General features: G+C 38.4%; 1 protein-coding gene across 5 annotated transcripts in view; it reads left to right on the top strand.

Moving 5' to 3' along the window:
- PCSK5 (proprotein convertase subtilisin/kexin type 5) overlaps nt 1–13,592 on the top strand; it is a 226,911-nt gene that overhangs the window by 106,204 nt on the left and 107,115 nt on the right. For all 5 annotated transcript variants that reach the window (XM_053408620.1, XM_053408618.1, XM_053408619.1 and 2 more), the window contains 2 exons: nt 3,034–3,246; nt 10,609–10,709. In XM_053408620.1, the coding sequence (XP_053264595.1) occupies nt 3,034–3,246; nt 10,609–10,709 (314 nt within the window). The remainder of the gene's footprint in view (nt 1–3,033; nt 3,247–10,608; nt 10,710–13,592) is intronic.

The raw sequence follows: 13,592 nt of genomic DNA, 5'->3' as shown, positions 1-13,592 counted from the left end.
TTGCATTCCACAGGTTCCGATTTCAGATTCCAGCCAGCAGCAGCTTTTGTTTTCTTATGTTTGCACTGTTAAATACTAATTATAGCTCTTTGGGGAATAGCTTGAAGCTGTTCTGGCTGTTATTCTAAAGAAAAGCAAAATTCAGAGTTACTACATAGCCTGTTATGATACTGCAGCATATTCATGCCAATTTATGCATTTAAAATCCATCCTCTACAACAGTCTAGAATAAAAATGCTCCTTAAAATCCTGGACAATATTTTTGTTTTTTAACTTGGCACCTTTCTCATTTTCCCCTCTATTAAAAGCAAAAAAAATAGCAACCTGATTCAAATACATTCATACCATTTCTTTTAAATAAAATTTATGAAGCTTGCAAAAGCTTGTCTTCTGTGACTGTAGATACCAGCCAATAAATAGCTGTGGCAACACAATTTACTATGAACCAGAAACCATTAAGCTGACTTTGTGCAGGAATAGAGAGACTGGGGAGACAGGGGAAAACCTAATGTACATTCTGGGCTCTATACAACATATGAGTGTCTTAAGATCCTCTTTCCCTTCAGTTTCACCAATAGGTTCTTGATGGTTGTATCAGGGTTCTTAGCATTTGAAAATTGTGGTGGAAACAGGATATGAACTGCTTAACTAGCAAAACTCATTACCAGTATTTCTGGAAGGAACCAAGAAGTGGTATAAGCCCTAGCCAATTAGGCCAGAAGAAAAATTATCTCTGAACTCTGCAGAGCTGAATAATACCAAATACAATAAGAAACACTCTATATCCAAGAGATTATATTTTGGGATTTGACATGGCAAGATGTGCTTCCAGATTTGCCTGTAGATAACAGTTCATTCCCTCCAAACTTGCATTCAAGGCCAGTGAGAAATTAGCACCAGTCAATCATGGAAAATGTCTCACTGTGTTAATAGCCTGTTGATGGAAGAAAAATGTAGCTTAGAGTTATACAGTGTTGACTTTAAGTATTTGGTTTTCATCACATCACCTAAAATAAAATTAACAAACTCTTGCCTAAATCAGCACCATCACATTTCTCTGACTGACAGGTATGCTGAATGTGAACTGAAGTTAGTTAATGAGTCTTTCTTTACTTCCCCCCCCTTCCCTTCTTTCTTTAGTCAGTTCAACAGTGACCAAATTGGCTGGGAGAAAGAAAACTAAATCTTAAGTGGTAGGAAATATACAGGAAGACAGAATCAGTGACCTGGAGAGATTAGAACAGGAGAAGCTGTGGGCAACAGCAGGCAATTTGGTACTAATAATTTTGTAATCCAAAGAGAGGAAATTAACCACACAGATAGCAAAGACAATAGAATCCAAACCTTTGGTTTTTTAAAAGGTTATTTTTCATGTCTTTAATTTTTAAACGATACATTTGTGAAGAGAAATTATAGATGGTAATTAGTATGAGATCAGAATGTAAGAAGTGGTCTTTCTTTAGAAATAGCAAAGATTTTTAATCGTTCCTTGAAAGAGATCAGTGAGTTGAAAAACAGATCATAGCAGAGAGCTGTGAATTAAAATAATTCCACATTCACATGGAAGATACAAATGCTCAGATTTGAATGATGAATTGGGAATAGTATGTGTTTTCTATAGTGCTAATTGAATTGCAATGCTTAATTGTGTACTGTACCTCATACACAGAAACCTCAGTCCAGCTAAAGTTAGTTGAAACTAGCTTATTCCATTGGTTTCCATGGGACTTAAATGGAAGAAATTGTATACAGTCAGAGTAAGTAGCCAAAGCATATCAAAATACTTCCTTCCTTCACTAAACCTTTATTAGGCATTGCAAATATAAGCCATCATAAAACATCCATATATAAAACTTTAAGATATATACAAATAAACAGCCATGAAAAATATGTAATAACAAGGATTTTCATAGGAGTTCCTTCCTGCTAAATAGTGCCATTTACTTAAATTACTTACCTGGATGAAAAATCTAAACTTACCAGGGAAAAGAACAAATATGTTTTTCCAAAGGCTGCTCTATCTTAGACCATTGTCTCATACTTACACATTTGGTTGAAAAATATAGACTTCAAAACAAGTCTAAGATTTATTCAGTTTTCACAGATTTTCATGGTGCCTTTGAATCAGTTGATCATGTGATATTGTGGAAGAAGCTTGTAGAGTTAGGAAGCAATCAACACTTGCTGATCTTAATACAGAATTTATATCCCTTTAACATCTGCCAGATCAAACACAATGCCAAAGGTCACCTCAATTCCAACATTCCTAATACGAAAGATGTAAAACAAGGGTGTATTCTTGCCCCTTTTCTTTTTAATTTATTTTTATCAGATCTTCCAGAGCACGTTCAAAAAATAGAATCACATGCCCCCAAAATCAATCAAATCCCGGTCCCACTGTATGCAAATGATATGGCCTTATTATCACTGACGACAATAGCTCTGAAATGTCTTCTATTCTCCCTGGTTTCCTATTGTGAAACCAATAAACTCTCAATAAATTATGAGAAGACAAAAATTCCGGTCTTCTCTAATTCTTGGAAATTTGAGAAATGGAAAATAAGAGAACAAGAAATCCATCAAGTAAAGATGTACAGATATCTTGGAATTTTATGCTCTCAGAGATAATAAAGGTACACTGCAAATCCTATATGACTGATCAATTGCAATTAAGATGTAAATTAGATTTTAAACCAGAAATATTTGTTCCATTCTGTCTGGGCCAGTTCAGGTGCTTTAAAGTAGGCAGTCTCCCATCATTTGCTCAGTTCTCCTCCAGGCCAATTATTCTGGGGGGGGGGGGAGAGTGGGCTGCAGTGGTAATCAGGCTATATATTGGTTTCAGGGAATATTCTATCCTGACCCCACATATGTGGGAGGAACTCATTTAACTCAGTGGAACTTGTTTATGGGGAGAAAGGTATGGGATTGTGCTGTAAATAGCACCCCCCCCCAAAGAAAGAGAACAAATAAGGGATACTTACATGCTTACTAAATTGCATTAACTCCCCTTTCCCTCCTTATTTCAAATAGGGCCGAAACAGCTTGGGCTCCATTTATGTTTGGGCTTCTGGAAATGGTGGTAGGAGTAAGGACCATTGTTCCTGTGATGGCTACACCAACAGCATCTACACGATCTCCATCAGCAGCACAGCGGAAAGTGGGCGGAAACCTTGGTATCTGGAAGAATGTGCATCTACACTTGCCACAACTTACAGCAGCGGAGAATCCTATGACAGGAAAATAGTATGTAATATTTTCAACACTGTCAAAGCATGTCTTTAACTCATCTTGTGGGAAAGGAAAGTATATCAACTAAGGCTTTATGCAGATGAATATATTTTTTGAGCTAGAAAATTTTGCTCAGAACACCAGGCACATTCAAAGGAGTAGAAAATCAGTACTTATATTTCTCAACCACTTTGTGCAAGCAAAAATTGGTTTGCACAAACAAGCAAAAACTGGTTTGCACAAAAGTCAAATAAACAAAACGAAACAAAAACTCCTGATCATCATCCTATTGAAGGAAAAAATCCTGTTCAGTTCTTTTACTATTTTTCCATCATCCTTAAAAATTTGTCCCAACATTTTCTCCTTTTCAGTCTCTTGCTACTTACTAATAAGGAGTTAAGATCAGCTGTTTTTCAAAATATTGTCTATCATTTCTTCTAGTAATCTGGGATATTAACCATCTCTCCTGGAAATTTTGCTGTTTTCAAATGATTAATTTAAAGACAAATTCTGAGGTAATTCATCATTCCAGTAATATTTCTATTCATATCTACTTTTTTTAATGTATCTGTGTGTGGCTTACTTCCTTCGTCTCATTGATATATAATAATAATAATAGTAATAATAATAATAATAGTAATAATAATAATAATAATAATAATAATAATAATAATAATAGGAAAACAGATTATTCAGTTCCCCAGTAAATCATATTCCTCTGATGAAATTTCTCATCATCTTGTTGTGGGTCCTTTGGTTCATGGTAAGATATTTTATATCTTCCTCCTCTTGTGCAATACTGATGTTTTCCACTTCCTGTTTCTTTGGAAACACGATTTAATTTAGAGCACATTGCTTCCTGAGAATAGGTAAGTTAGTAGGTAAGGCTTTCTGATACATACCATGTGAATCTCTAACACACCATACTTAGAGTAATTTGTGTATTTAAAATTATTTAATAATAGTACAGCTAAAAGTGTTGGTTGCCTTGCTGAGAGTCCCTTGTGGGGTGTAATGCATATTCAGGCTTTCTCATAGCAAGTGCTTCCATAATAGCTGTTGTAATATATTGTTGCACCCCATCCTAATCTCCCAGTGGTGTGAGATTCATGTTTCCTTCAGAATGAGGCACAGGAAAGACTCTGGTGTCTTTGTGATATATGGTTTATTTACACATATGTGCAAGTTGATCCTACGATGGAGGGGCTCAAAATGGAAACCCAGCCTGCAGCTTTTGTTTCTGTCTTCTTAGCTAACATAACTCAGTTCTCAACTTTGGCCTTTTGTCAAAGGCCAAAGTGGGGGGGGGGGGCTGCCCATTTATCCTCTGACACAGAACCACTCCCTGTGTTACCTTAACGACCCATATATAGTGGGCCATTACTAGGCTGCCTGGCTATTCCAGTAATTGAATCCATGCTGGATCCAGTAATGAGAAGCAGGGCTCAGGTATACAGCCTAGCCACCACAAATTCATAACAGTATCTTCTTTGCTACCCTAAGTTTTGTGTTTTTATTTTATTTACAAAATTATTATTGCTACTACATCCTGAGTCCATATCTCAGGATGGAACTGAATGCATTTTGACAGGGTGACACTTGGGTTAAGACAATGTCATGGGGAAAACTTCTCATCAGAAAGACTGAATGTTAGAATTAATGAATTATGTTTAATATGTCTGACTATACAGATATATTGGAATTGGAATGAAAACAACATTAAAACATGGTGGAAATTGCATAATCAGTGCACAAAAGGAAATATTTGAGGGGAGGGGACTTGTGTGTGGAATTATTGGAATATTTCAGTAAAAACGAAGAAATAAATTGACAACATTCAGCAGTAGTTACACAACTCCTGTCCTAGGAGTTGCCTTAAAATTTTTTTGTCTCTGTGTGTTTCTTGTATATCTTTCTAACAATCCAGCTCAACATTTCATAAGCTAAATGCTTCCCATACATGAGCCTGATAATACATGTTTAAATATACCAATTATACTTACTGTACGTATTAGTGAGGTATATGTATAGATTTCCCACATTCACATTAGAGTTGGTTCACACAAGGATGCTCACTTGATGTGATGATTCCTGCAACAGCAAGTTCTCACATGAGGAGATGAGTCTTTCACAGGCCAAATGCTACAGTTCAGTGCATCTCACATCACCTCAAAAACAAAACTTTTAAACTTCAGCTAAGAGTCTTCAAGTACTGAGTAATACATGCATAAGAAATCAAGTGATGTGCATTTACGCATAAGCTGGTCCAAATTTCAGAGTTTTACACAGTGGTAAGCCTTGCACCAAGGAAACTTTGGTGCAGTGGAATTTGTGCTGGCCTGTTCTATGAAACTAAAATTTTGAATTGTGTATTCACTAATAACATAGATTGTAAGGCCTAATTGTAAGGCATAATAGGATGTATCCGGATAGGTAGGATGTATTATAAAATGTAATCAGTGGTACCTCCATTTCCTGTGTGGTAGGTGGAATTACAAAAGAGACCGGATTCTCTTTGGGTGGTTCAAGAGGTGATTTGACAAAAAGTTTCTGAATCCTTGGTTTATTCAGCTTGTACTGATCTAGTGTAAAGCTTGTTGCTGTTGTTGGTATTCAACTAAGTACAGTGGTACCTCTGGTTAAGTACTTAATTTGTTCCAGAGGTCCGTACTTAACCTGAAAATGTTCTTAACCTGAAGCACCACTTTAGCTAATGGGGCCTCCTGCTGCCACCACGCCGCCGGAGCCCGATTTCTGTTCTCATCCTGAAGCAAAGTTCTTAACCTGAAGCACTATTTCTGGGTTAGCGGAGTCTGTAACCTGAAGGGTCTGTAACCCGAGGTACCACTGTATTGCGTATTCAGATTCAGTTAACAAAAAAAAAATCAGTTTAGCATGTTGTTTGCCCTTCTATCATAAAGTGCCACAATAGGAAAGAAATGATTCCTTCAAGATTCTATTAGGGTTGTATTTTCACTTTGAGAAACAACCAACTCGAAACCTTTAACAGGTTAATAATGTTACAAACATTACAGTCTCAAGAAAGAAACATGAAATCTATTGTAATAGGTTTAAGATCAAAACAGTGATAATGTGATCAGCAAGGGAGCTATGTTTGACCTGAATAATTGACCTTTCCCAATAGCATGCCTTCATAATAGCTGCATAGAAATGCAGTTTCTCCCTAATATCAGAGCAAGTCACTTGAAGAAAAGTGTTGCAACTTAGTCATCTAGATAGGTGTAGGTAAGCACAAAACTGCTCATCCTGAAAATTCATAATGAGGCCCTTAAAGAGTGCAACTGAACATCAAAAGCTGGGGGCAGGGCAGCAGAATTAGCTGAGGATCATACTGCCCGATAGACTACAGCAATCTTCCTCTCCAGAACCCTTAGAGATTCATACATCCTAAATTGGATGTAGCATCCTTGCCTGGCAGCAAGGCTAGAATGGGGTGGCAAGACAATATTTGAAGTCATGTATCAATTCTTGATGGCACCCCATCCCAGTCCCACTCCCTGGGAACAGAGATATGTGAAGGAATAGATTGTGCTTGCTGATAGCCAGTGTTATCCATGCCTGCAAAGTCCTTTGAAAGGCAGCTGGCCCCAGCTAACAGGTGGCCCTGGGGATGGATGGGCTGTCAGCTGTGGAGTGCAAGCCACAGCCAGGCCTCCTTTAGAAGGGCAAAATCCCAGTTCTGCTCACAAAGCAAACAAATAATACTATTTAGAGGTTCTAAAATCATTAACCACACAACCATTGTAGTATTGCAGGAATGCTGCAATAAGAATGGCATGTAAGGCTTCTTTTTCCACGTTTATTAGAAAGATTACACTTGTTCTGAAATCTGTGAAACTACTGTTTTGGTCATGTAAATTTATATAGTGCCAGTCATATGAAATGGTTATTTAAGTTCAGTTGAAGTCATTTTACCTGGCACGTTAAAGTAATTGCCAAGCTCAAACATGAGATAGCAGTTGGGATAGCATATGGAGCAGGCGGGTTTAATCAGCTGTGGTTAAAAGATGGAGAATTAGTGCAGTCCCTGCCCTGTTGAATGGACTGACATCTTTCACACACTCATCCTCTTTTTATGTCAAATTTATACCCCTGCCAAACTTCACATTTCTACATTGTGATTAATGAGGTTGTTCTTCAGTGGTCCTGGAATCTCAGACATCATTTTTCTTCTTGAAGGTTGCTTGCTTCTTGGTGGTCCCACTCTTCGTTTTTGAAGATGGATACAAGCTGTCCCTGACAAGGCAATCTTAGCAGCAACCATTCAACGGGGGGGGGGGTCGTGTTAAGCCTTTAGACTTTCATCTAAATATCTTAACTGCTGTTGACTCAAATGGGACATCTCAATGAGTTTTCTTCAACATTTTCCATAGTGACATATTTGCCAAAGAAAGGGCTCTTTAATTAGCTGAAACTCAAAATTGTGATTGATTGTCTGTAGGGTTGTTGCCCACAGTTTTAGTTCTACTGTAGATCATGTATGAAATCTACTAAAACAAACAACTGGGGGGGAAATCAGCTTGAATCCAGGACTTGCCCACGTGGAAGCTGCTCACAAAACAGGCTTTCCCATCTCACGGCAGCAGTCCAAAAAACAGCCAACACCTGTCCTGGGAATTGAGGAACTGAGGAAAACCTTGGAAGAGTCTAACCAAGCAAAAACAGCTTGCACAGCTCCCATTCACACTGATCCTGCATGAAAGCCTGTTTTTTTTACAGAAGTTAAAGTAAGAGGTTGGCATTTAGAATGGGTTGAAGAAAACTGCTAGAGCTGAACATCCCAAACCAGTTGCACGTTTCTCTCTTTGGTCATGAAGCTAGGCCTGCTCTCCCTTTCTCTGCTAATTTTTGAAACTGACCCAACAGAGTTTTCATGTGCTCTAAGTGCTGAAAGGCAACAGTGTGTTTCTCTTTTTTGAATGGCTTCTGTTTCTTAGTTGTTCCTTGTTTGAGGGCTTAAACAACACCACAAGTGCATGTGATTCTTTTCTCTATATGTTTACTGCAAGAATTAAGCAGCACTGCTTTCTCGTCTTTCTGAATAATGAATTCAAAGGCAATGGTTATTGACATGACTGATAATTGTCAAACACTTAACATTTATTTTTAGCCTTTATAATTTGAATAGAAGGAAACTTAATCAGCAGACAAATATGAGTACTTGTATTAAGGTTTTGTTGTTTTGCATTGACTTAAAATGACTCCCCCTTAGGGTTGAGCCTGCCATGGAGTAAGGAAAAGCAATCTGTTTCAGGCAGCACCACGAGGATGGGCGGCATCTGGATGATGCAGCAAGACTTCTTAAAGTGTTATTGCTAGTAGGAGAGTCACCATATGAATTCTTCTTAACACAGAACCACATCTTGGGCTAGTAAGGTAAAGGTAAAGGGACCCCTGACCATTAGGTCCAGTCATGACCGACTCTGGGGTTGCGCCGCTCATCTCGCTTTATTGGCCGAGGGAGCCGGCGTACAGCTTCCAGGTCATGTGGCCAGCATGACTAAGCCACTTCTGGCGAACCAGAGCAGCACACGGAAACGCATTTACCTTCCCGTCGGAGCGGTACCTATTTATCTACTTGTACTTTGATGTGCTTTCGAACTGCTAGGTTGGCAGGAGCAGGGACCGAACAATGGGAGCTCACCCCATTGTGGGGATTCGAACCGCCGACCTTCTGATCGGCAAGTCCTCGGCTCCGTGGTTTAACCCACAGCGCCACCCGACCCCTTATCTTTACCCTTATCTCCCAACACTACAACAACTACCAGAGGGTGGTGTCATGGAAGGGGACTTTTCAGTTGTGGCCTCCCAGCTATGGAATGATGTCTCAGCTAAACCTGCCTGGCACAAACTTTCAACAACTTTCCAACACCAGGTTAAGTAGATTGTTGCAGGTTGTATGGTCCATATACTTCTGATTGTTTCACTGTTGCTGCTGTTGATATGATTCCTGGGATTGTTTTTGTTAGTAGTTAGTATATTAATGAATGCAAGGTGTTTTTTTAAAAAAAAGAGTTTGTAAACCACCAATAATATTTTCTTTTATTGGGTGTCTATTATAATAATAACAACAGCAACAAGAATAATATTTCTGGCTATGGCCATGAAAGAGTCAAACTAGTATGCCATCACTTATGAAGGATAGCTGTTACAAAGTTTTAGAACTCAGAGATATGTCAAGCCCATGATATATAGATAGAAGTAGTGTTCTTATACAGTGGTACCTCGGGTTAATTCGTTCCGGAGGTCCGTTCTTAATCTGAAACTGTTCTTAACCTGAAGCACCACTTTAGCTAATGGGGCCTCCTGCTGCTGCCGCGCCGCTGGAGCACAATTTCTGTTCTCATCCTGAAGCAAAGTTCTTAACCCGAGGTACTATTTCTGGGTTAGCGGAGTCTGTAACCTGAAGCGTCTGTAACCTGAAGCGTATGTAACCCAAGGTACCACTGTATTGTCATTATTTCCTGAGTGCACCTGAATGCAGTAGTATTAGACTTGGTGTGGGGTACTTATTTTATTCCTGACAACTGTTGAGAAAGTAAGAATTTTATTTTCACATAATTTTCTTCCCTGCATATTGTTATTCTGACTTCCAAGCTTTTTTTAGCACATACATAACTCAGTTCCTATTGTATGTCACCTTCTTGGCTCCCTGTTAACTTTTCTACTGGCAATTGCATTTATCTTTTCAATCGGCATTCCACATTATTGTTTTAGCAGCTTTGTACATTGTTCCTTCAGGCTATTATATTCCTGAGGATCATTATGTCTACTTGAGTAGCCAAGGCACAGCACCCAACCTTTCTCCAAGCAGCTTATATCCCACCTAGTGTGGCCTGCTTTACTCCCCACACCCTATGTTTTGGTAACTTTCTTTTCTGTAGCAACTGATGGTGCAAGCAATAATGATCTTCAGTTTATTTTTTGACAGATACAAAACTTAAGCAGGGGGGAGTTTAATTTTTCATGCAATGTTAGCATAGAATATTGAAAATTAATGAACTGATAGAACTCAGTAATAAAACCCATTATTTTAATGACTTTCAATTTCACCTGTTGCTTGAAATTTCAAGGCAGCTAGTTTATCCTCTTGCTTTAAAGAATTCAAACCAAAGACTGTTTTTTTTAAAAAAAATTAAACAAAATTCTTCCCAATCAGTAATTAAATATATTTCACGTGCTCATAAGTCATTTGAAACATGTTTTTGAAACTTTTGAAACTGAAACATGTTTTTGATTCCTACAATCTTGTGAACCACCCTGAGATCTTTTGACGAAGGGCAGTATATAAAACTAAGGAATAAAAAAATAAATGAATAAACCATGCCATCAATTACATACTCTCCTTTTCCCCAGATCACCACAGACTTGAGGCAGCGTTGCACAGACAGCCACACGGGAACATCAGCATCGGCACCTATGGCTGCAGGAATCATTGCACTGGCTCTGGAAGCAAAGTAAGATTTGAGTGATATGAACAGTCATTAAGACATTAGCCTTTGCACATTTTTGGCTTTTTTGCTGCGTTTACATTGAGATATTTGGAGAAAAATTAAGACATGTAGGCATATGCCTCCACATCAAGATGGATTTGGACTGTAGTTATATTCTAGTAGATTCTCACTTGCTTAAAGTTAGTTTATATTTAGCCACTGCTTAGTGGTTTATCATAGATCAGTGTTTCAGGCTTGTGAACTAAAAATATGCAAGTGGCACATACAATCAGCTTTTATAGTTACTATCCTCGGTTTCTTACAAAATAAAGCCAGATGTGGGACCATATTTGTGTGCATGAATGAGAATTATACCTAGTTTCTGAGAATATTGGTTTGTATCCAGACTTAAGTAGAGTAGTCTCACTGAAATCAATTGGACAGATTAGGTGTGACGTCCATTGAGTCTATTCTGGGAATGACTTAGATACCATTCAATGTCTCTACTACAAATGTTACTGTTTGGCTGCAACATATCACTTATAACCAATTGTACTTGCTTGCATTTATTTTAAATATTATTTTAAACCACAGTTTCTAAGCAGTGTACAATAGGAGTACAGGAGCAATTCTAAAGGGGTATAGCATAAAAGTAGTTAAAATTAACCATAAAATTGAAAAACCTGCTTTAGCTTGTTTTGTTGTTGTTGTTTATTTAATTTATACACTGCCTTATACCCGGAGGTCTCAGGGCGGTTCACAGAATAAAATCAAAATATAAAACCACAAAATACAGAATAAAAATAAAAACAACCCAATAAACCCCCCCCAAAAAACCCCCACATTTTAAAAGGGCATAGGATGTCAGTTAAATCAACCAAAGGCCTGGTTAAAAATGAATGTTTTTGCCTGGCGCCTAAACATGTATAATGAAGGCACCAGGCAAACTTCCCTTTTGTTGGTTTCACAAGACTGGAAACATAATTTTGAGCCAGCATCTAGCACTTGTCAAATTGCTATTGCTGAATTTACAGGGCATGAGTACAGGAGTACAGGATTATAAAAAAGACATAAGAATTTGAATCAGGGACAATAATAGATGGTAATTGAAAAGCTGATACTGTCTTAAGTAAATCGGTGCTTTTGTTATAATTAGATTGTTACCAATACAGTACTTGGGGAAAAGTTAATACAGTAATATTATCTGCAAATGACTTTTCTTGTAACATCTTAATCTTTGTTGTAAAACATAGTTTTTTCATAACTGGTGCATACACACACACACAGAAATATATGATTACTTATTTAATGAATTGAAATTGCCTCTGATTGTTTGAAAAGTGAAGCAAATTACTGTAATATCCGAAACTATCAAAATATGAGACCACCCAACCCATAAATCTGTGTTACCAAGGGTCTGAAATCCATCACATTATTATGTGTGAGGAGGCAGGAACAATTGGCTCTTGCCGGTGTTAGTATTTGCAGAACACTTCTCTAGTAATAGCCAAGACCCGGTTGAAGGGCAGGCCTCTTCTCCCAGCATACTGCGGAAAACAAACGTTGTGATGGGGCTGTAGGCTTGAAGCTGAGAAAGGGAGAAGAGGAGGAGGAAACAGCTGTAGGGAAAGCCCCATAACATTTGGTACTTACCTCAGGAGCACAGAAAGGCATGAATAGGCAACAAAGAGGTTAGCTCCCTCCCTCTGCCAAAACAGAGGTCCAAAATGCTGACAGGCTAAGCAGGTAGGTGGCAACCTTAATTCCTAAGTGCTAAAGGAAAGGCTGTGGGGTCGATATAGGAGGATATTACAGTGGTACCTCGGGTTACAGATGCTTCAGGTTACAGACTCTGCTAACCCAGAAATATTATATCGGGTTAAGAACTTTGCTTCAGGCTGAGAACAGAAATTGTGCAGTGGCAGCAGCAGGAGTCCCCATTAGCTAAAGTGGTACCTCAGGTTAAGAACAGTTTCAGGTTAAGAACGGACCTCCAGAACGAATTAAGTTCTTAACTCGAGGTACCACTGTATTGAGGTAAGGAATGCTAGCTATTGCTTGTGCACAGGGCTGAGCCTAGGAGAAGCGTAATAAATGTAAGCACAGGAAGTCAGAATAAGTCCCTAGGCTCAGCCCTGTGCACAATTAACACAGAAATTACTGTTGTTTAAAAGATTACAAAATGGGTCCCCAAATGCATATTTGGGTTGGCGTTAAATGTGGAAGATACCTGCCTTAGATGAAGAAAACTGCATCTCTTCTGTCAACAAGGCAGAACCTGTAAATAATAAATAAAACTTATCTAACTTAGAAATATAGCCTGAACTTGATCAAAATTAAACCTTGTTCTGGGATTATTTAGATGCTTACACCTGAACCGTAGCTATGGGAGGTTTTTTGTCCCGGATGAAGCCTCCAGGGGGCGCCATTGAGGCTTCCAGCCTCTCTGTGTGTGTCTGTGCAGTGGGAAGTGCCAAACTGAGTCTTTAACCCAGATGAAATACGGCCTATTTTCACCCCTGTTTACAATAATTACCCACTTGTTATAAATCCAGAAAAATGCCAGTTGTATATTTCACACAATACTTTGTCTGGCATCATGCTGGTTTTTTTCCCCTAAGTCCTAAACAAAAATATTTGATTGACTGGGTGGTATTCAATAAAGTTTTACTCAGAGTAGACCCACTGAGATAAAAGAACATGACAGGTTCATTAATTTCATTGACACTACTGTGAATAAAACTTTGTTGAATACCACAGCCTGAAAGTCTCTTGTTAGGAAGCTGATATATAGACCTCATCCACATGTCTTTGTTCTCGATAGTCACCCCAGATTCTAGGTCCAAGTACATGTCCTAAAGACCTGCAAAGTCTGGCTGAGTCCTGGCAGTGGTGTAATATGATTTT

This window comes from Podarcis raffonei, chromosome 11 (assembly GCF_027172205.1).
Source record: "Podarcis raffonei isolate rPodRaf1 chromosome 11, rPodRaf1.pri, whole genome shotgun sequence".
Taxonomy (NCBI): Eukaryota; Metazoa; Chordata; class Lepidosauria; order Squamata; family Lacertidae; genus Podarcis; species Podarcis raffonei.
Note: the sequence above shows the minus strand (reverse complement) of the source record. Positions and strands in the feature narration are given on the sequence as shown.